The sequence below is a fragment of the Corvus kubaryi genome, unplaced genomic scaffold, assembly GCF_017639235.1.
Source record: "Corvus kubaryi isolate FWS band 111438036 unplaced genomic scaffold, C.kubaryi_AGA036_p1.0 37265, whole genome shotgun sequence".
NCBI classification, from domain to species: domain Eukaryota; kingdom Metazoa; phylum Chordata; class Aves; order Passeriformes; family Corvidae; genus Corvus; species Corvus kubaryi.
In genome coordinates, this window is record NW_024581080.1 from 1,284,532 (window position 1) to 1,298,765 (window position 14,234).

General features: G+C 48.2%; 1 protein-coding gene across 4 annotated transcripts in view; it reads right to left on the minus strand.

The window, feature by feature from the left end:
- The window catches only part of DOCK5 (dedicator of cytokinesis 5), a 72,510-nt gene that overhangs the window by 46,037 nt on the left and 12,239 nt on the right, over window positions 1-14,234 (minus strand). For all 4 annotated transcript variants that reach the window (XR_006015498.1, XM_042024776.1, XM_042024775.1 and 1 more), the window contains exons 2-6: window positions 10,582-10,665; window positions 5,033-5,073; window positions 4,097-4,152; window positions 3,226-3,322; window positions 283-431 (exon numbers count right to left, since the gene is read on the minus strand). Coding sequence is in view for 3 of the 4 variants with exons in the window: in XM_042024776.1 (XP_041880710.1) it covers window positions 283-431; window positions 3,226-3,322; window positions 4,097-4,152; window positions 5,033-5,073; window positions 10,582-10,665 (427 nt within the window). In the remaining variant the exon portion in view is untranslated. The remainder of the gene's footprint in view (window positions 1-282; window positions 432-3,225; window positions 3,323-4,096; window positions 4,153-5,032; window positions 5,074-10,581; window positions 10,666-14,234) is intronic.

Genomic DNA, 14,234 nt, shown 5'->3' on the forward strand with positions numbered 1-14,234 from the left:
CACCACCATCCAAATCCAGGCACAAACTGGGCTCCAAGGAAAAGGCCACCACGTGCCAGGATTTTTGCAGAATTAAGAGAGGAGAATTCCTCCAAGGCGCAGAGATCCATGGCATATCAAGGACCAACTGCCAGGTGGCCACGTTGTCATGGGGACTCAAAGCAGCCATTTCACCCTTTCCAAGGAAAAATTTAAGCCTAATTCAGTGCCTAGTTTTGCATTAAGAGCCTCTCGTGGGGTTTGGGACTCTCCCCTGCCTTCCAGGCACAGTTTGGAGCTCACCTGTTGCCATAGTCAATCTTGGCAGTGACTTTCTTCTTGAGCTCAGCCAGTTCATCCTTGGGCAGGGTCCCGGAGAGGATTTGGGATCTCCACTCTATCAGGCTGTAGGTGAGCTGCTGCACGTGCCTGAACTGAGTGGTCTTGTTGTTCTGCAGGCAAAAAAGAGGCAATTTTAAGCAAGGCAAACCTGGAAACCTCAGCTCAGCAACCCTTCCGAAATGTGTGCAGCTCCAGAACCACATGAGTTTTATTTAACTAAAAATACCTGGCCCTTTATGACACCACAAGATCAGGCCCATGCAGTAAATTCTGCAGCACTTGGCACTGCCAAGGTTTAAGTGCCTTTAAGATCTTTAAGTGTCTTTAAGGGCTTCACCTTTCGCTGGGACATTATTTCAGAAAAACCTCACCCACTAAAAATTGGCCTCTGGTGCTTTCCAGCACTTCCAGACTGCTCCAATGGAGGTTTTTTTATAAAAGGGACAGAGAAATGATGTTAAACGATCACAACTGTGTTCTAGGACTCTGAACAAGACATCAAAACCTGCTTGGTGAAGAGTTCCCTCCTGCCATCCCTTCTGTTATCACCTCTAATCAATGAAAATACTTCCCAGGCCCTTTCCTGGTTGCACCCTCATAAAATCAGTCCCATCCACACACCTTGTTCCTGCACCTCCAAGCTCGAGGGCTGTAATCCAACGTGGATGTGAGGAAACCCACCCTGCTTGTGGCAATATGTGCTCAGGGAAGTAAATAAGCTTCCAGATGTTTCAGGTAAGTAATTTAAACCATTAAAAGGGAGCCCAGGCCTCACCCCCTCTCTGCCACCACTGTGAGGCAGTTCCTGGGAGGATTCTGACTCTTTTCACAGGGAAGTGCCACAAATTTGGAATTACTGGGACAGGATGAGGTCGTTCAGCTCTAAAATGCCGTGGGGAGGGTTTGGGGCCCATCTCCCCCCAGCCAGTGGCCCTTTGCTGGTGCTCACTGGGCTCTGGAGCTGTTAATGGTGAACTGCAAACCCCCCCTGCTCCCCCACAGCACAAAGAGAAGCCAGTTTCAGTTATTTCCCCATTCTCATCCCAACATGAATTATAGAAATCACTCCTATTTCCCCCACACTTAAAGGGATCAACAACAACCTTCCCTTTGATCTGGGTGAACACCAAGGTGCTGACAGGGGCTACTTGAGTTTTTAGCTGCATAGAAAGGATATCAGAGATATATTTAATAAACAAAGAAAAAACATGTTCTTTCATAAAAATACCTACAAGAGAAGGCAATTTGTGTGAATTTTCAGAGCAGACCTCAATTTGACCTGAGTTATCTCCACAGCTAATTCCTATTAACTAAAGCAATTAAAAACTCTCCCCATTTTTATATTTATTTTGCAGTGGAGATAAAGCCAATGCTGCAATGAAACCCACAGAAATTAAAGAAGTGAAATGAAATGCTGCCAAAATAAAAAATCCCCTCATGTTTCCTTTTTCTCCTCAAATGCCTCCTTCCTCCTTTAGCTTCTTTTAAAGTTCTTTTACTACGTACTGCAGGGAAAATAAAATAAACTCAAATCCATTTTAAACCACAACACTTTCCAAACCTATTTTAAGACTTATATTGGTTAAGCACAGGAACATGAAAGACTTCTGCTCATTAAAAAAACAGATTCTGAGGCTGGGATCTGAAAGTTACTCAGAAACAAAAAATGTCGGGAACAAAACTCTATTTTTACATAGTAATACCATCACATAGAGCTTCTCATTAAATTGAGAGGGTGGAACAAATTCTTGTGGTTTCATGGCACACAAACACAACGTATTTGTGGCCTGGTGAAATTTCCAATAGGAAAATTTGCTCTGGGTGCACTGAGTGATTAGAGCTCATTTAAACTCTCTCTTCTTAATTAAAGTACTGGAGCCCATTCTACACAGGCTGAACTCATTACCGCTTGAAGAAAAATCAAGTTTGACTTTTTAATTTGCCTTAATCACCTTTAAAATAAGGCAACTCACTGTGGGCTCATTTCTTTGAGCAAGGAGCACCTACTGGAGGAAAATCCCCACATCTCTGCAGGGCCTCGGCTTGTGACACTGCTGAGGTGACTCCTGTGGTCAGGGATTTAGGACACGAGAGCTCCTTTAGGACGCTGAGAGCTCCAGACATGGGAGGCCTTGGAACAGCCAAGAAATTCCTTCTGTGAGGCAGCTCCTGCTCTGGGACAGGGACAGGACCTAGTGAAGGGCTGGAGCTGGGCCAGGGAGGGTCAGCTTGGATTTTAGGGAAAGGTTCTTCCCCCCAGAGGGTGATGGGCACGGCCCCGAGGCTGCCAGAGCTCCAGGAGCGTTTGGACAGCGCTGCCAGGGATGCCCAGGGTGGGATTTTGGGGTGTCTGTGCAGGGCCAGGGGCTGGATTGATGGTCCCAGGACATTCCATGATGTGGCTTTTGACAAGTTGCATCTCCCCCCACAACACATCCCCGATTCTCTCCCTTTGCCTGCTCCCTGTTTGGGCCCAGGACACTCCGGGTAGTCCATGAGATACCTACAGCATTCCTGGCACAGCAGAGCTCAGCCCTGCCTAAAGCTGGGCCCAAACTCCACAGTTCTGTGCCCAGCTGGGTTTTCCTGCCCTCACACAGGGCTGACACAGGACAGGCAAAGCCAGAGCCTGGATTTTCCAGGTGAGCTGTGACTCCCACCCCGCCCTGACACGGTGCCAGTGTGACCTGTGCCAGTCCCTGGCTGCCACCCACAGCTCTCTGAGCCCAGAGAACCCCACCTCAGTCCTGTGATCCCACACCTGCCAGCAGAACACTCTGAGCCCCTCTCAAGCCCCATTTTACCATTTGGTTCTGCACCATCCAGAGGCACAGAGTGCCCTGCACAGAGCCCAGCTCAGCTCAGCTCACCTGGGAAAAACATCAACCCCTGAGGAGAACTCACCACGTACAGCTTGTGCCAGATCACTGCCCACTCCCTCAGCGTGGAGGTGAGCTCCTGGCCAAGGGGCAGCTCACTGGGAATCACTGTTTCGTGTTGCCTGGAGAGAGAAAAAGGAGAAAATCAGAGAAAGGTTTCACACTCAGAGTTAAAACTTAACAGAAAACACCCTTTTCTTATAAATATATAAATGGAAATACCAGAGGGGTTGATTTTCACACAATTCACTCACACATGATGTCAAGACCCTTAAGTTGTTCTCAACACACACATCCACATTCATCATTCATTTTTAATGCAAAATGCTTCAAGCTCCTTTCACTCCTGTTATTCCCAGTGGATCCATCCCAAAATCAGGATAAAGAGACAGAAATTAAGTTTGGAAGAACCCCCACTAGCAACAGTAACAGTCACTTGAAAATAGAAGTTAAAAAAAGAAGTGTTTTATAAAGTTCCTTCTTTTGCAGCCGCTGTTTTGCTCTCACTTAACGAGCACAGACCCAGCTCGAGGAATCCAAGGAGGAGTCATTTCCTCCAGTGTTTTCCAAGACAGGAAGGAATCCACGCTCCTGCTGGGCCTTGGCTGCGAGCAGGAGTCTGTTATGACTTGCAGGAGACCCCAGAGGAGCTGGACTGACCCTCCCCACTACTGACTTGTCCAGCAGAGACATTTCATTCTGCAAATCATCTCCTGCTCCCCTACTCCCAACTGCTCCGGTTTGTCAGTGTTCTGAAAATGAATTTATGCAGCTCTAGTCCAGCACAGGAGGTACACCTCATGTTTGTGACAACGACAGCTACTTAAATTGGTTATTTTGGGGTTTAAATGGAATGAAATTCCCTCGGTTTTGCTGCCAAAGAAGTGCCAACCTACCCCCGGTCCTTCACGATGGCCTCTTTTAAATGGATATAAGTTTCTGGGAAAATGCCCTAAAAATACAGAGAGAAATGAAATAAATCAATCCTGCCGTGGGATAGGACGTGACAAGAATATATTTAATACAAAGCAGGGGAAAGGAGTGAGAAATGTCCCAGTATGCCAGGAAAAAAGGACAGGGAGGAGCAGCAGGTTCCATACTGCCAACTCAGAGAAGCTGATTCCTCGTTTTGCCCTAACAACCCTCATCTTCCTGCAAGAAATGCTGAAAATCCCTGAAAATTCACAGTCATTGCCACGGCGTGTTGCTGGAGTCCTCTGTCAGGCTACCCTGTGCTCCCTAGCAAAGCTCCCACCACCGGAACCTGCAGAAATGCTCAAATTTTTGTTGTTACAGAGAAACCTTCCAGGAATGCTGGAATCCTTTTCTGTTCGCTTTTCACTCCTCTCTATCCCTGAAAACAGAGGCTGTGAGGATGCTACCACAAGAGAGGTGCCAGCATTCCTAGGGAAACCTGGATTTCCAGGCAGCTTCCAGCCCAAGCAGCTTTTCGAGCAGCTTGGCTCAGGCTCAGGGATGTGTAATTCTGGAATACTTTCCAGTCAAAACTCTGATATTCCCATTAAATATAACTAATGCTGGATGTGCACAGGTCCAAGAGCATCATAATAAAGCAATAAACTCGTGTATGGAAATGAGAACAGTTAATTTTGGAAGTTCCAACTGCATTCCTTGTGCTTCCAGTGGAGGAATACCCAACTCATGGCTCTGAACCTTCAGCTCAAGGCCATTTATTTCTGTCAGAGGAAAGAACACAGTGCCCAGGAGTCCTGTGTGATGTCAAGACAAGAAATACAGCAGTTGTCAGCACCAGATGGGGTCTGGAAAGGCGTGAGATTAAAATTTAGAGTCACCCAAAAGTGAGGTCGTACCTTCTTGGATTTATTTCGCAGTGTGTATCCTCGGTACCAGCCTGGCAAAGCAAACACAGATATTTTATTTAACTATTCCCTGCTGACAGCAATTAAATACAAATTGTAATTCTCACCACCTTTCTACAGCATCAATTCATTGATCTTCTCATTTGGGACCCAATCCTGTGAAGACACCTCAGTTTGCAGGAGCTGAGCTCCCTGCCCTGGCACAAATCCTGTTTATCAGTATTACCTTGGCAAGAGCTAAAAACTGTAAGATAAAAGTAATAATTGTGATGCCCAGGCCTCAGGGGCAAATGTCACTGAGACAACATTTCTCCTCTCTTCGGCACCTGGGGTTTAACGAGGATTTCCATGGAATGGGTTGGGTTGGGAGGGACATTAAAGCCCCTCCAAGGAGATTACGTCCAGCTGAGTGGCAGCATCAAGAAGGCAAAGAGCTTTAAGGGAATAATCAGGCACAGAAGAGAGGAGGAGAGGCTGGTTTCTTTGGGTTTGTTTTCAAATTTTTTTTTTGTGGTTTTGTGGTCGTTCCCCCCATATTGCTGTATTTATCAAAGAAGTTTCCATAGGGAACCATGGTCTGACACTCCTTGACCATAAATCAGAGCTTAGAATGGTTTAATTTGTATTTTATTGAGGATTCTTACATGCATGTGGTCGTGTTTTGCCATTTATTTATTTTCTGGAGTGCAGTTCTGTCCCTCTTTCTCTAGAGGAGCCTCAGCCACACAACCTCCAATAATCCAGTAATAAGTTCGGAGGAAAGAAGAAATTCCATTTCTTTCCACAGGAGGAAAACAAGATTACCCATTGCTCATGGAGCAATGGATGAGGTCCTGGATTAGGGATGAGCAGATTTAGGTTCTATTTTTATCCAAGTTGTCATTAATTGAACAGGAAAGCACAAATTACTCAGGGTGGGATACAGAGCTCATGGAATTTATCAGGAGTGATTCCAATCCCATTCGACACATTCAGCCCTTTGACAGCACAACTTCCTCCTGTTTCAGAGGGCCCCTTGGCATTGCCCCCATTCCTGTAAAATATTTTGCAATCATTGCATAAAAGCATGTTGGGCCTGATTATGCAAAGCTGTTCCTGCAAGCACCTCGTGCGACTTTTATCAGAATTCTGCTCCCATTTTCAATAACTTGATCCATCACTTTAACAGGAACATCAATCTTTGGGCAGTGGTCGATTAATTACATGATTTCTTCTTAAAAAAACCCCAAGTCTGCTTAAATTTTCAGAGGAACAAGAGAATGTTTAAGTATTTGAGTGTTTTCCCCAAGCAGAGATGGGCTAAAAATGGAGAAAAGGTTTTCCAGTTGATGATGACAGGGAAAATTTCAGCTGCTACAACATTCAGACTGAAATCTGAGTGAAAACACACAAAAAAGCAGACTTGCAAGGCGGTATCGAAAAATCTGGGGCTGTTGTTTTGTTGGGGTTTTTTTAACAGACCAGGTCCTCAATTTTACCTTGCATTACATGGATTTTATGCAGTATGGAAAAGGAAAATCTAAGGAAAATACTCAAACGATGATAAGTCCTCCCCGGTGACGCAAGCCCAAGGCACGTGCTGGACCACAGGGTCCTTGTTCCTCCTCCTCGGGGCCCTGTCCTGTCCCACAGCACACTCAGGGCATTGCTTCACCCTGCACAGCGATGGCTGAAAGCAGGAACCAATTCAAGGTAAACTCCTTTCCAGCAGAAGCAGACGCTGCCAGGGGTCAGTGAGCACACATTCCTTCCACCCACAGCACGGCTTTTCCCACAGCTTCCCTGAAATACTACAGTTAATGATAATAATGATAAATCCTGTGAATTAGGAGAGATTCCCCTCAACAGCCAAGTGTCCTCCCAGCTCCTTGCTCAAGGACAGACTCCCTGTGCTGGAGCAGCCTCCAAAATCCTGGAGACAGCAAGTTTCCCTTCTTTTCTTGGATTCTGCAGCACGTGCAGAGCGCTGAATCCTTGGCAGGCAGAGGAGCAGGCACTGCCCGTCTTGTTATCAGGGGAAGGAGAAATTTTGTACAAACACCTCGTGCCCTTCTGCGGACACAGAGAGTAAAATGTGCTCTGCAGTGTGAGACCTGAACAAACAGCCCTGGGCTCTGCAGAGGGTTTGGCTATATTTGCTTTAAAGGGAAAGCGATCCAAGAAAAGATCTGAGAGCTGTCAGGTGTCCCTACACAGATTGTGTCTGGCACAGAGAAGCATCCCTGAAAGGTTTTCCATCCCTGGACGTGTCCAAGGCCACACTGGAGCAACCTGGGACAGGGGAAGGTGTCCCTGCCCATGGGAGGGGGTGGCACTGGATGATTTTAAAGTCCCTTCCAACCCAAACCATTCCATGATTCCATGGACATCAGCTTGTGCTGGGAATATTTGGAACCTTCAATTCAAACTCCTCAGCCTGTGGTTTCCCTCTGTCCTTCCCTATGTCCTTTGTCCAAGCTGGAGCTGCATTTCCAGGGGTGTCACCCCCTGATGGATCCCTGGCACAGGGGAGCTGCAGGGAAGAAAAATTCATCACCCTCTGTGTTATCACCCCCTGGGTTATCACCCCCTTATCTCCTCTGGTGCACTCAGCATCCACCCCAACTGCATCAGCCCAACTGGGGCTTGGAAAACATGAGGCAAAGTGTGCTCAGAACAGGGGAAAACAGAACTTAACTGACAGAAGGGCAGTGCCAGAGCCTCACCCAAATCTGGGTGGGATTTTGGGGTGTGAGTGCAGGGCCAGGGCTTGGCCTGGAGGATCCCTGGGGGTCACTTCCCCTCAGGATATTTTGTGATCCCAGCCCTTGCAAGAGGCTGCTGTGTGGCAGCACACCCGAGCGAGGATTGTGCAACTCAGAGGGGTTTCCTGGCACTGAGAGGCAGCCCAGGAGCAGCTCCCGACTGCAGGGACTGCCCGGAGGGTTTGGGAGCCACCTCAGGAGAGGTTTGTGCAGCCCACAGCTGCCCCAAAGCGCACCCAAAATTCCCTTTATTGCCTCTGCCTCTCACCCAGCTCCTGCAGCAGCTCGGCTCTATCAGTGCCGCGTCTCCCAGCCCCGGGAGCCCGATAACATTTACTGCTAACACCAAATCCCAGCAGAGCCCCGGGATTGCCACCTCCCCACAGGGAACTGTGCACTTGGATCCCTGCAGAGCCGGCAGAGCCAAATCCCCGAGCACAAAGAGCTCCACGTGTGACACCTGGCTGAGAAACCCACTGCTGCTGCTGCAAACGGGGAAAGGCAGGGATGCTCCGGAGGGCCGGGAAGGAACAGCCCTGGGGACACTGTGGGGACTCGTGGGAGATGCTCCTGAGCACCCCGAGCTGGGGAATGACACCAAGGTGCTCCCAGGGGCTGCTACCTCTACATTAGAGCCCCCGGACAATCCTAGAACTCCCCCGAATTCCCTAAGGAATGTCACTGACAGCCTACGGGATGCCCTCAGCCAGGGATAACTGACAGTGACCCAAAAAATGGCTCCACAGGGCAGGCATCTCCCAGCCCCCCAAAAATGACTCCACAGGGCACCTCCCAAACCCAAAAAATTATTTCACAGGGCGTCTTCCAGCCCCAAAAAATGACTCCACAGGGCATCTCCCAGCCCCCCAAAAAAATCACTTTATAGGGAATTTCCCAGCCCCCAAAATGACTTCATGAGGCTTCTCCCAGCCCCAGAAAATGACTCCACAGGGCATCTCCAGCCATTCCTCCCACAGAGCCACCGCCCTGGTGACATGGAAACTCTTCCTAAGTCGAGGTTTGTGTATCCAGATAAGAGCAGTGATTAGAGAACAAAACCCGTTTTTATCAGCTCTATTGGTGAGCAGGCAGCATTAGCATGAAAAGGAGCAGAAAAATCTTCCTGTGAGAACATTTATCCTCAAAACCAGACCCACAGAGAGCTGGGAACATAGCTGAGAGCCGATCTCCGGAAAAAGAGACTGGGGAAGACGCGAGAAGTTCCTCCCAGGCAGACAGAATATCAGAGTTGGGAGGGTTTGAGGTGAATTTATGGGGAATTAGGGCAGACCCACAGCAGAGTCACCATCTGTGCATCTTCTCCTGTACACTCACAACTGTCTGGCCCGGATTTCTGGCTGCTCTTTCTGGGAAAAGAGATTTTTGGTGCCCTGCAGGAATTCCGAGGTGCCTCGGTCACAGATTTCTGTTCCCCACTGATGGCTCAGCACATGAGAACAACCACTTTCCCCCTCACGTATGAAAACATTCACGTCTTTCCCAAACTGTTCACAGGCAATTTTCTCCTGACAAAGCTCCAAACTGGGATATTTCAGGCCAAAAAAAAAAACCTAAGGAATGCCATTTATGTACTCATTCCCTATTCCTGCCTCTGCTGAGCTGATTACAAGAAATAGGGTTAAACAGTGATAAAAAAATAAAATACAGCGAGAAAGAAGCAAATCCCCCACAAATTTTGGGAAGTACAATGTGCCTCCTCTTCCCAAGGGAGTTTTCTATCCTCTCCCCTGGGTCTTTTTGCAGAACCAGGTCATAAATCAGCACTTTCCACGGTGATATTTCCCTTTTCCCCCTCTCCCCCCACCACAGGGTAAAGCCACGACAGAATCTCCCTGGACTGGGAGCTGCTGCCAGGTCCAGAGGATGGAAAGGGAACAACTGGCCAAGAACAAATTGCTGAAGCAGCAGCTCCCTGCTCCCAGCGCTGATCCTGGGCACGGAATCTTCCTTCAAATCGATGCTGCTTGTGAAAATAATTGGATTTCTACTTTAAGTTTTGGAGAGGGAAGCAGTGACCAGAACATTCCTTAAAGTGATTAAATGGCTCTGTTCCAGCCCTAAGATTGAAATCTTTGTCAAAGAGTCAAATTTGATACGGAGATTTGAAACACTCAAGTGCCATTTTAATCTTTAAAATAAGAATTCTGTTTTCTTTGTGGTTTACATTAAGGTATTATGAAAAATGTCCCAGTAAAGGATTGGGAAAAAAGTCTAAAAAGGGCATGGAAGCCCCATAACTGGAGCATTTTAAGAACATTGAATGCCAGTATGTGATATTACAGCTCAAAACAACACAACTTTTGAAACAATCAGCCCTTCCCTCTCCTTTTCTGTCACCCACTTAGATCAAAAACTAACTCAGGTTAAAAGATTTTTTTTTTTTTTAATTATTATTCTTATTTTCCAGTGGGATCAGTTCACCCCATGAGCACAAGTGCCTGGTGTGGCCCAAAGAGGAGCCAAAGCAAAGAGGTGTGGGCTGAAAATAGCAGTGAACAGCCAGAATCAAATGTTTCTTTCTCTTTTAGTGCTGCCTTGAGATATTGGTGAAACCTCACCTCGATAAACCCTGCCTGGAACAGCACAGAGATGAGAAATCCTCTGCATTTCTGCATTTTTAACACTATTTTAAAAATTAAGGGGCTGCAGCAACCACTATACACCAAATTTGTGCTTTGGGGCGTATCAGAAGTTGAAAGTACAGATCTAAAATGTGAAAAATAAACTTGATTTGTTCCTATTTTCCTCTCAAACCCCCCTGAGAGCTGCACCTACCTTCATACATCTCCAGGATGTGAACGGTGTCCCCCACCTGCAGGGACAGCTCCACGTCCTGCGCAGCCTCGTAGTTGTAGATGGCTGAAAAATGAGGAGAAAAAGGGGAAAAACAGAGCCATGAGGGAATCAGGTTTGGGAATAGGCTCTCCAGAGGCAGGGGAGGGTTTGGGAAAAGGAATAAAGTGATTAAGTCGCCCTGGGTTTGGAATACACTGGAAAAGGACATCATTTACATCTATTATTATTCCCTATTTCCAGATTTTATCATGAAGAAATATTATTAACAGACAACAAAGGTGGGTTTTTACCTTCCAGACAGGCCTGTGACACCTTCTGGAGCAGCTGCACATTCCCACTTTGCCAAAATCCTGCCCACAGAGGTCACCCCCACCTCAGGCAGATCAGTTCCACAATCACCATTTTTTTGTGTTTCACAGGAGTAACTCCAGCATCAGAAAGCATCAGAAATGGGGCGTCAAAACCCACCCAATTCCAGACTAAGACATGCTCATTTCAACCCCAAATCACACTTGTTGCTGCTAAAGGCTCTGCCCAGCCAAGAAGCAATTTTAACACCAAAACCTGGGATTCTCGGCAAATTTAATCCCTCCCAAAGACAAAGTTAAGCTGGATGCTTATGGGATTTCCAGGGGGAGTAGGATTAAGTGCAGGAGCTCACACTCCTGAAGTGCCTTTTCCCTGGGACTTGCTGGAGTTTCTCTGGGCAGAGCAGAGCCCTCCCCGGGGACCAGAGGAAAAAGCTGAAATTGAATTTGCTTTCAAACTGAGTAAAAAGACGTAAAATCAGTGAAATGCTTGGCTGTGGTTCCAGGAATTGATCAGCAAAGCCAGAGCAGATCAAACCCAGACCAGCTGATTTATTTAAAACACTGATTTAAGAACAGATCGCATCCTAAATGCAGCAGTGAAATCTCACACACAAAATCCCCATATTTATGTATCCAAAGCTGTTGCCTGAGCAAATTTATTGGTGAATAAGCACCACGTTTGTTTTTAAGAAAGCAAAAAAATCACCCAAACATTTTCAGGGGGGAATTCTTCAGACTTCCCGAGGTTTGTGTTTGAGGAGCTCTGGACTGGAAATCAAATCAATAAATAAATAAATAAAAACCAGAGCTCTTCTGCCAGGAAATTCCCATGAAATGCCTCCCATTTCCGTGGGGATGAGGTGCTTTGCTCCTGGCCAGGCTTCAGCACAGCCTGGGGGTTGCACCACGCCGGAAATTCACTGCCAGATCAGAGCTTTCTTCAAAACATTGTTGCTAAAAATATCCCAACAAGCAGGCCAGGGGTGAGAATCCCTGCAGGATCCCTGATCCCAGGCAGAGACATCTTCCTGTGCTGCAGGGCAGGGTTCACTCCCAGTGGCCCCAATTTATGCCGCAGATACATGGACAGTGCACTGAATCCATGATTTCCACAGGATTACAGGAATTTTACTGCATTTCTGCTCCCAAGAGCTGCTTCCACACCCGCTTTCCTCTCCCTCCCCACAAAGGGGCTGTAAATCAGGATTTTAAAGGCTGATTGCTGAGCTGGGTGTGCAGCTCAGACACCTTAAAGACCCCAGAACTGGTGCAGAAGTAAAAATTCCATTCCCATTCCAACAGAAAAATCTGGATAACGTTCCTGGCCAAAGCTGAACGTGGATGTGAAGCCTGGAATGGTCTGGGCCCACCCAGTGCCACCCCTGCCATGCCCAGGGAACACCTCCTGCTGTCCCAGGCTGCTCCAACCTGGCCTTGGGCACTTCCAGGGATCCAGGGGCAGCCACAGCTGCTCTGGGAATTCCAGCCCAGCCCCTCCCCACCCTCCCAGCCAGGAATTCCTAATTCCCAATATCCCATCCATTCCTGCCCTCTGGCAGTGGGAAGCCATTCCCTGGGTCCTGTCCCTCCATCCCTTGTCCCCAGTCCCTCTCCAGCTCTCCTGGAGCCCCTTTAGGCCCTGCAAGGGGCTCTGAGCTCTCCCTGGAGCCTTCCCTTCTCCAGGTGAACTTTCCCAGCTCTCCCAGCCCAGCTCCAGAGAGGCTCCAGCCCTGGAGCATCCCCGAGTTCCCCTCTGGACTGGTGCCCCGGGTCCGTGTGGTGCCGCAGGGATTCCCACACGCGATTCCTGCACGCCCCGGCTTTTTCTGGGACAACCACTCATTATACAAACACCACGCTGCATTTTTCCCATAAATTGCTGCCCAGGGAAAGGTGGGTGGACACAGGCCTGGCCTTTCTGCTGGAACACAGAGTGAATTCAGCCCAAAGAGCACCAGGGAGGACCCAGCAGTTCCCTTCCCCTTCCTACAGATCACAGCAGCCGCAAGACAGAACGAAACCCTGCCCTCCCCTTCCCTTCCCCTTCCCTGCTCCACCAGGCAGGTTTCACATCCCAACCTGCAGCATGTGCAGCCTGGAGGAACTCCCACATCAAAAAAACTAAAACCAAACAAAAAAAAACCCAACCAACCAAACAAAAAAAGGTCAATTTTGTCGTTCCTTGCCTTGCCAGACTGAACTAAGCCAGAGCAGAGGGTCACTGTCTGTGGAACCTCCTCCCTGACGGTTCTGTACAAGATTAGAAAAGACAAATTGCTGGCATATTTTCCCTGGCTGCAAGTGATGCTTCCTGCTGCTGGAAGTCAGCGCTGTCCCAAACCCATCCCATCTGCAGGGATTTGTGCTGCTGAGCCCCCTCCGTGACCTCTCTCCGACTTGAAAGGAAAAGGAAGCTTCACATCACAAACATGGGCATGGAAAAATAGAACCCCTTCGCTTAAATCCTGACAGAGCAGTGAGAGAGGAAGAAGGAAAAATAATACAGAGACTTTTGTATTCAAATTTGCAGCAATATCTGAAGTTAAGTCTTTTTGCTTCGAGCTAAACTTCAGCTGTGATTTTGTCCTTTGAAATTCACTTCAGAGTGTTGATCCTGCTCCTTTCATCATCCTGGATGAAAAGCAGCACTAAAATTGAGGAAATTTAATCCAAATAAAGAGGTAGAGGTGGAAAACACGAGCCTTGGTTTGTTAAATGATCATTTCTTCGAACACAACTGGAGGCAATGCGTCGTCGTGCTTGGTTTAGTGCTCCAGTTTGGTTCAAAGGGTGAGGAAATGTGTTTTCCACGTGCACCCAGCCTATGGATTCCATCAGGATCGGAAAGGGCAGCAGCTAATCCCATGAGCAGATGGTTTTATGGCACAGCCAGGGCCAGAAGGTGAAGATAAGCAGCAAGCAGCTCTCGTGCTCCAGGGCAGAGCGTGATTCCTCGGAAGGGACGGCGGAGGAACTGTGAGGGCATTGCACAACCACGGGGATGCTCTGCTCCAGAGTCACCCCACAAACAGGGACTGCACGGGTGGCAAAGGAACCCTGGCAGAGCCTGGGCTCCCCAGGGCTTGGAATGGTGACCTATGGAGCAGGTTCAGTTCTGTCACTGCCCCCAGAACACCAGGCCAGTCCTGCACACATTCCAGAGCCATGGAACACTGACAGCCCCCAGGACACCAGGCCAGTCCTGCACACATTCCAGAGCCATGGAACACTGACAGCCCCCAGGACACCAGGCCAGTCCCGCACACATTCCAGAGCCATGGAACACCTCACAGCCCCCAGGACACCAGGCCAGTCCTGCAC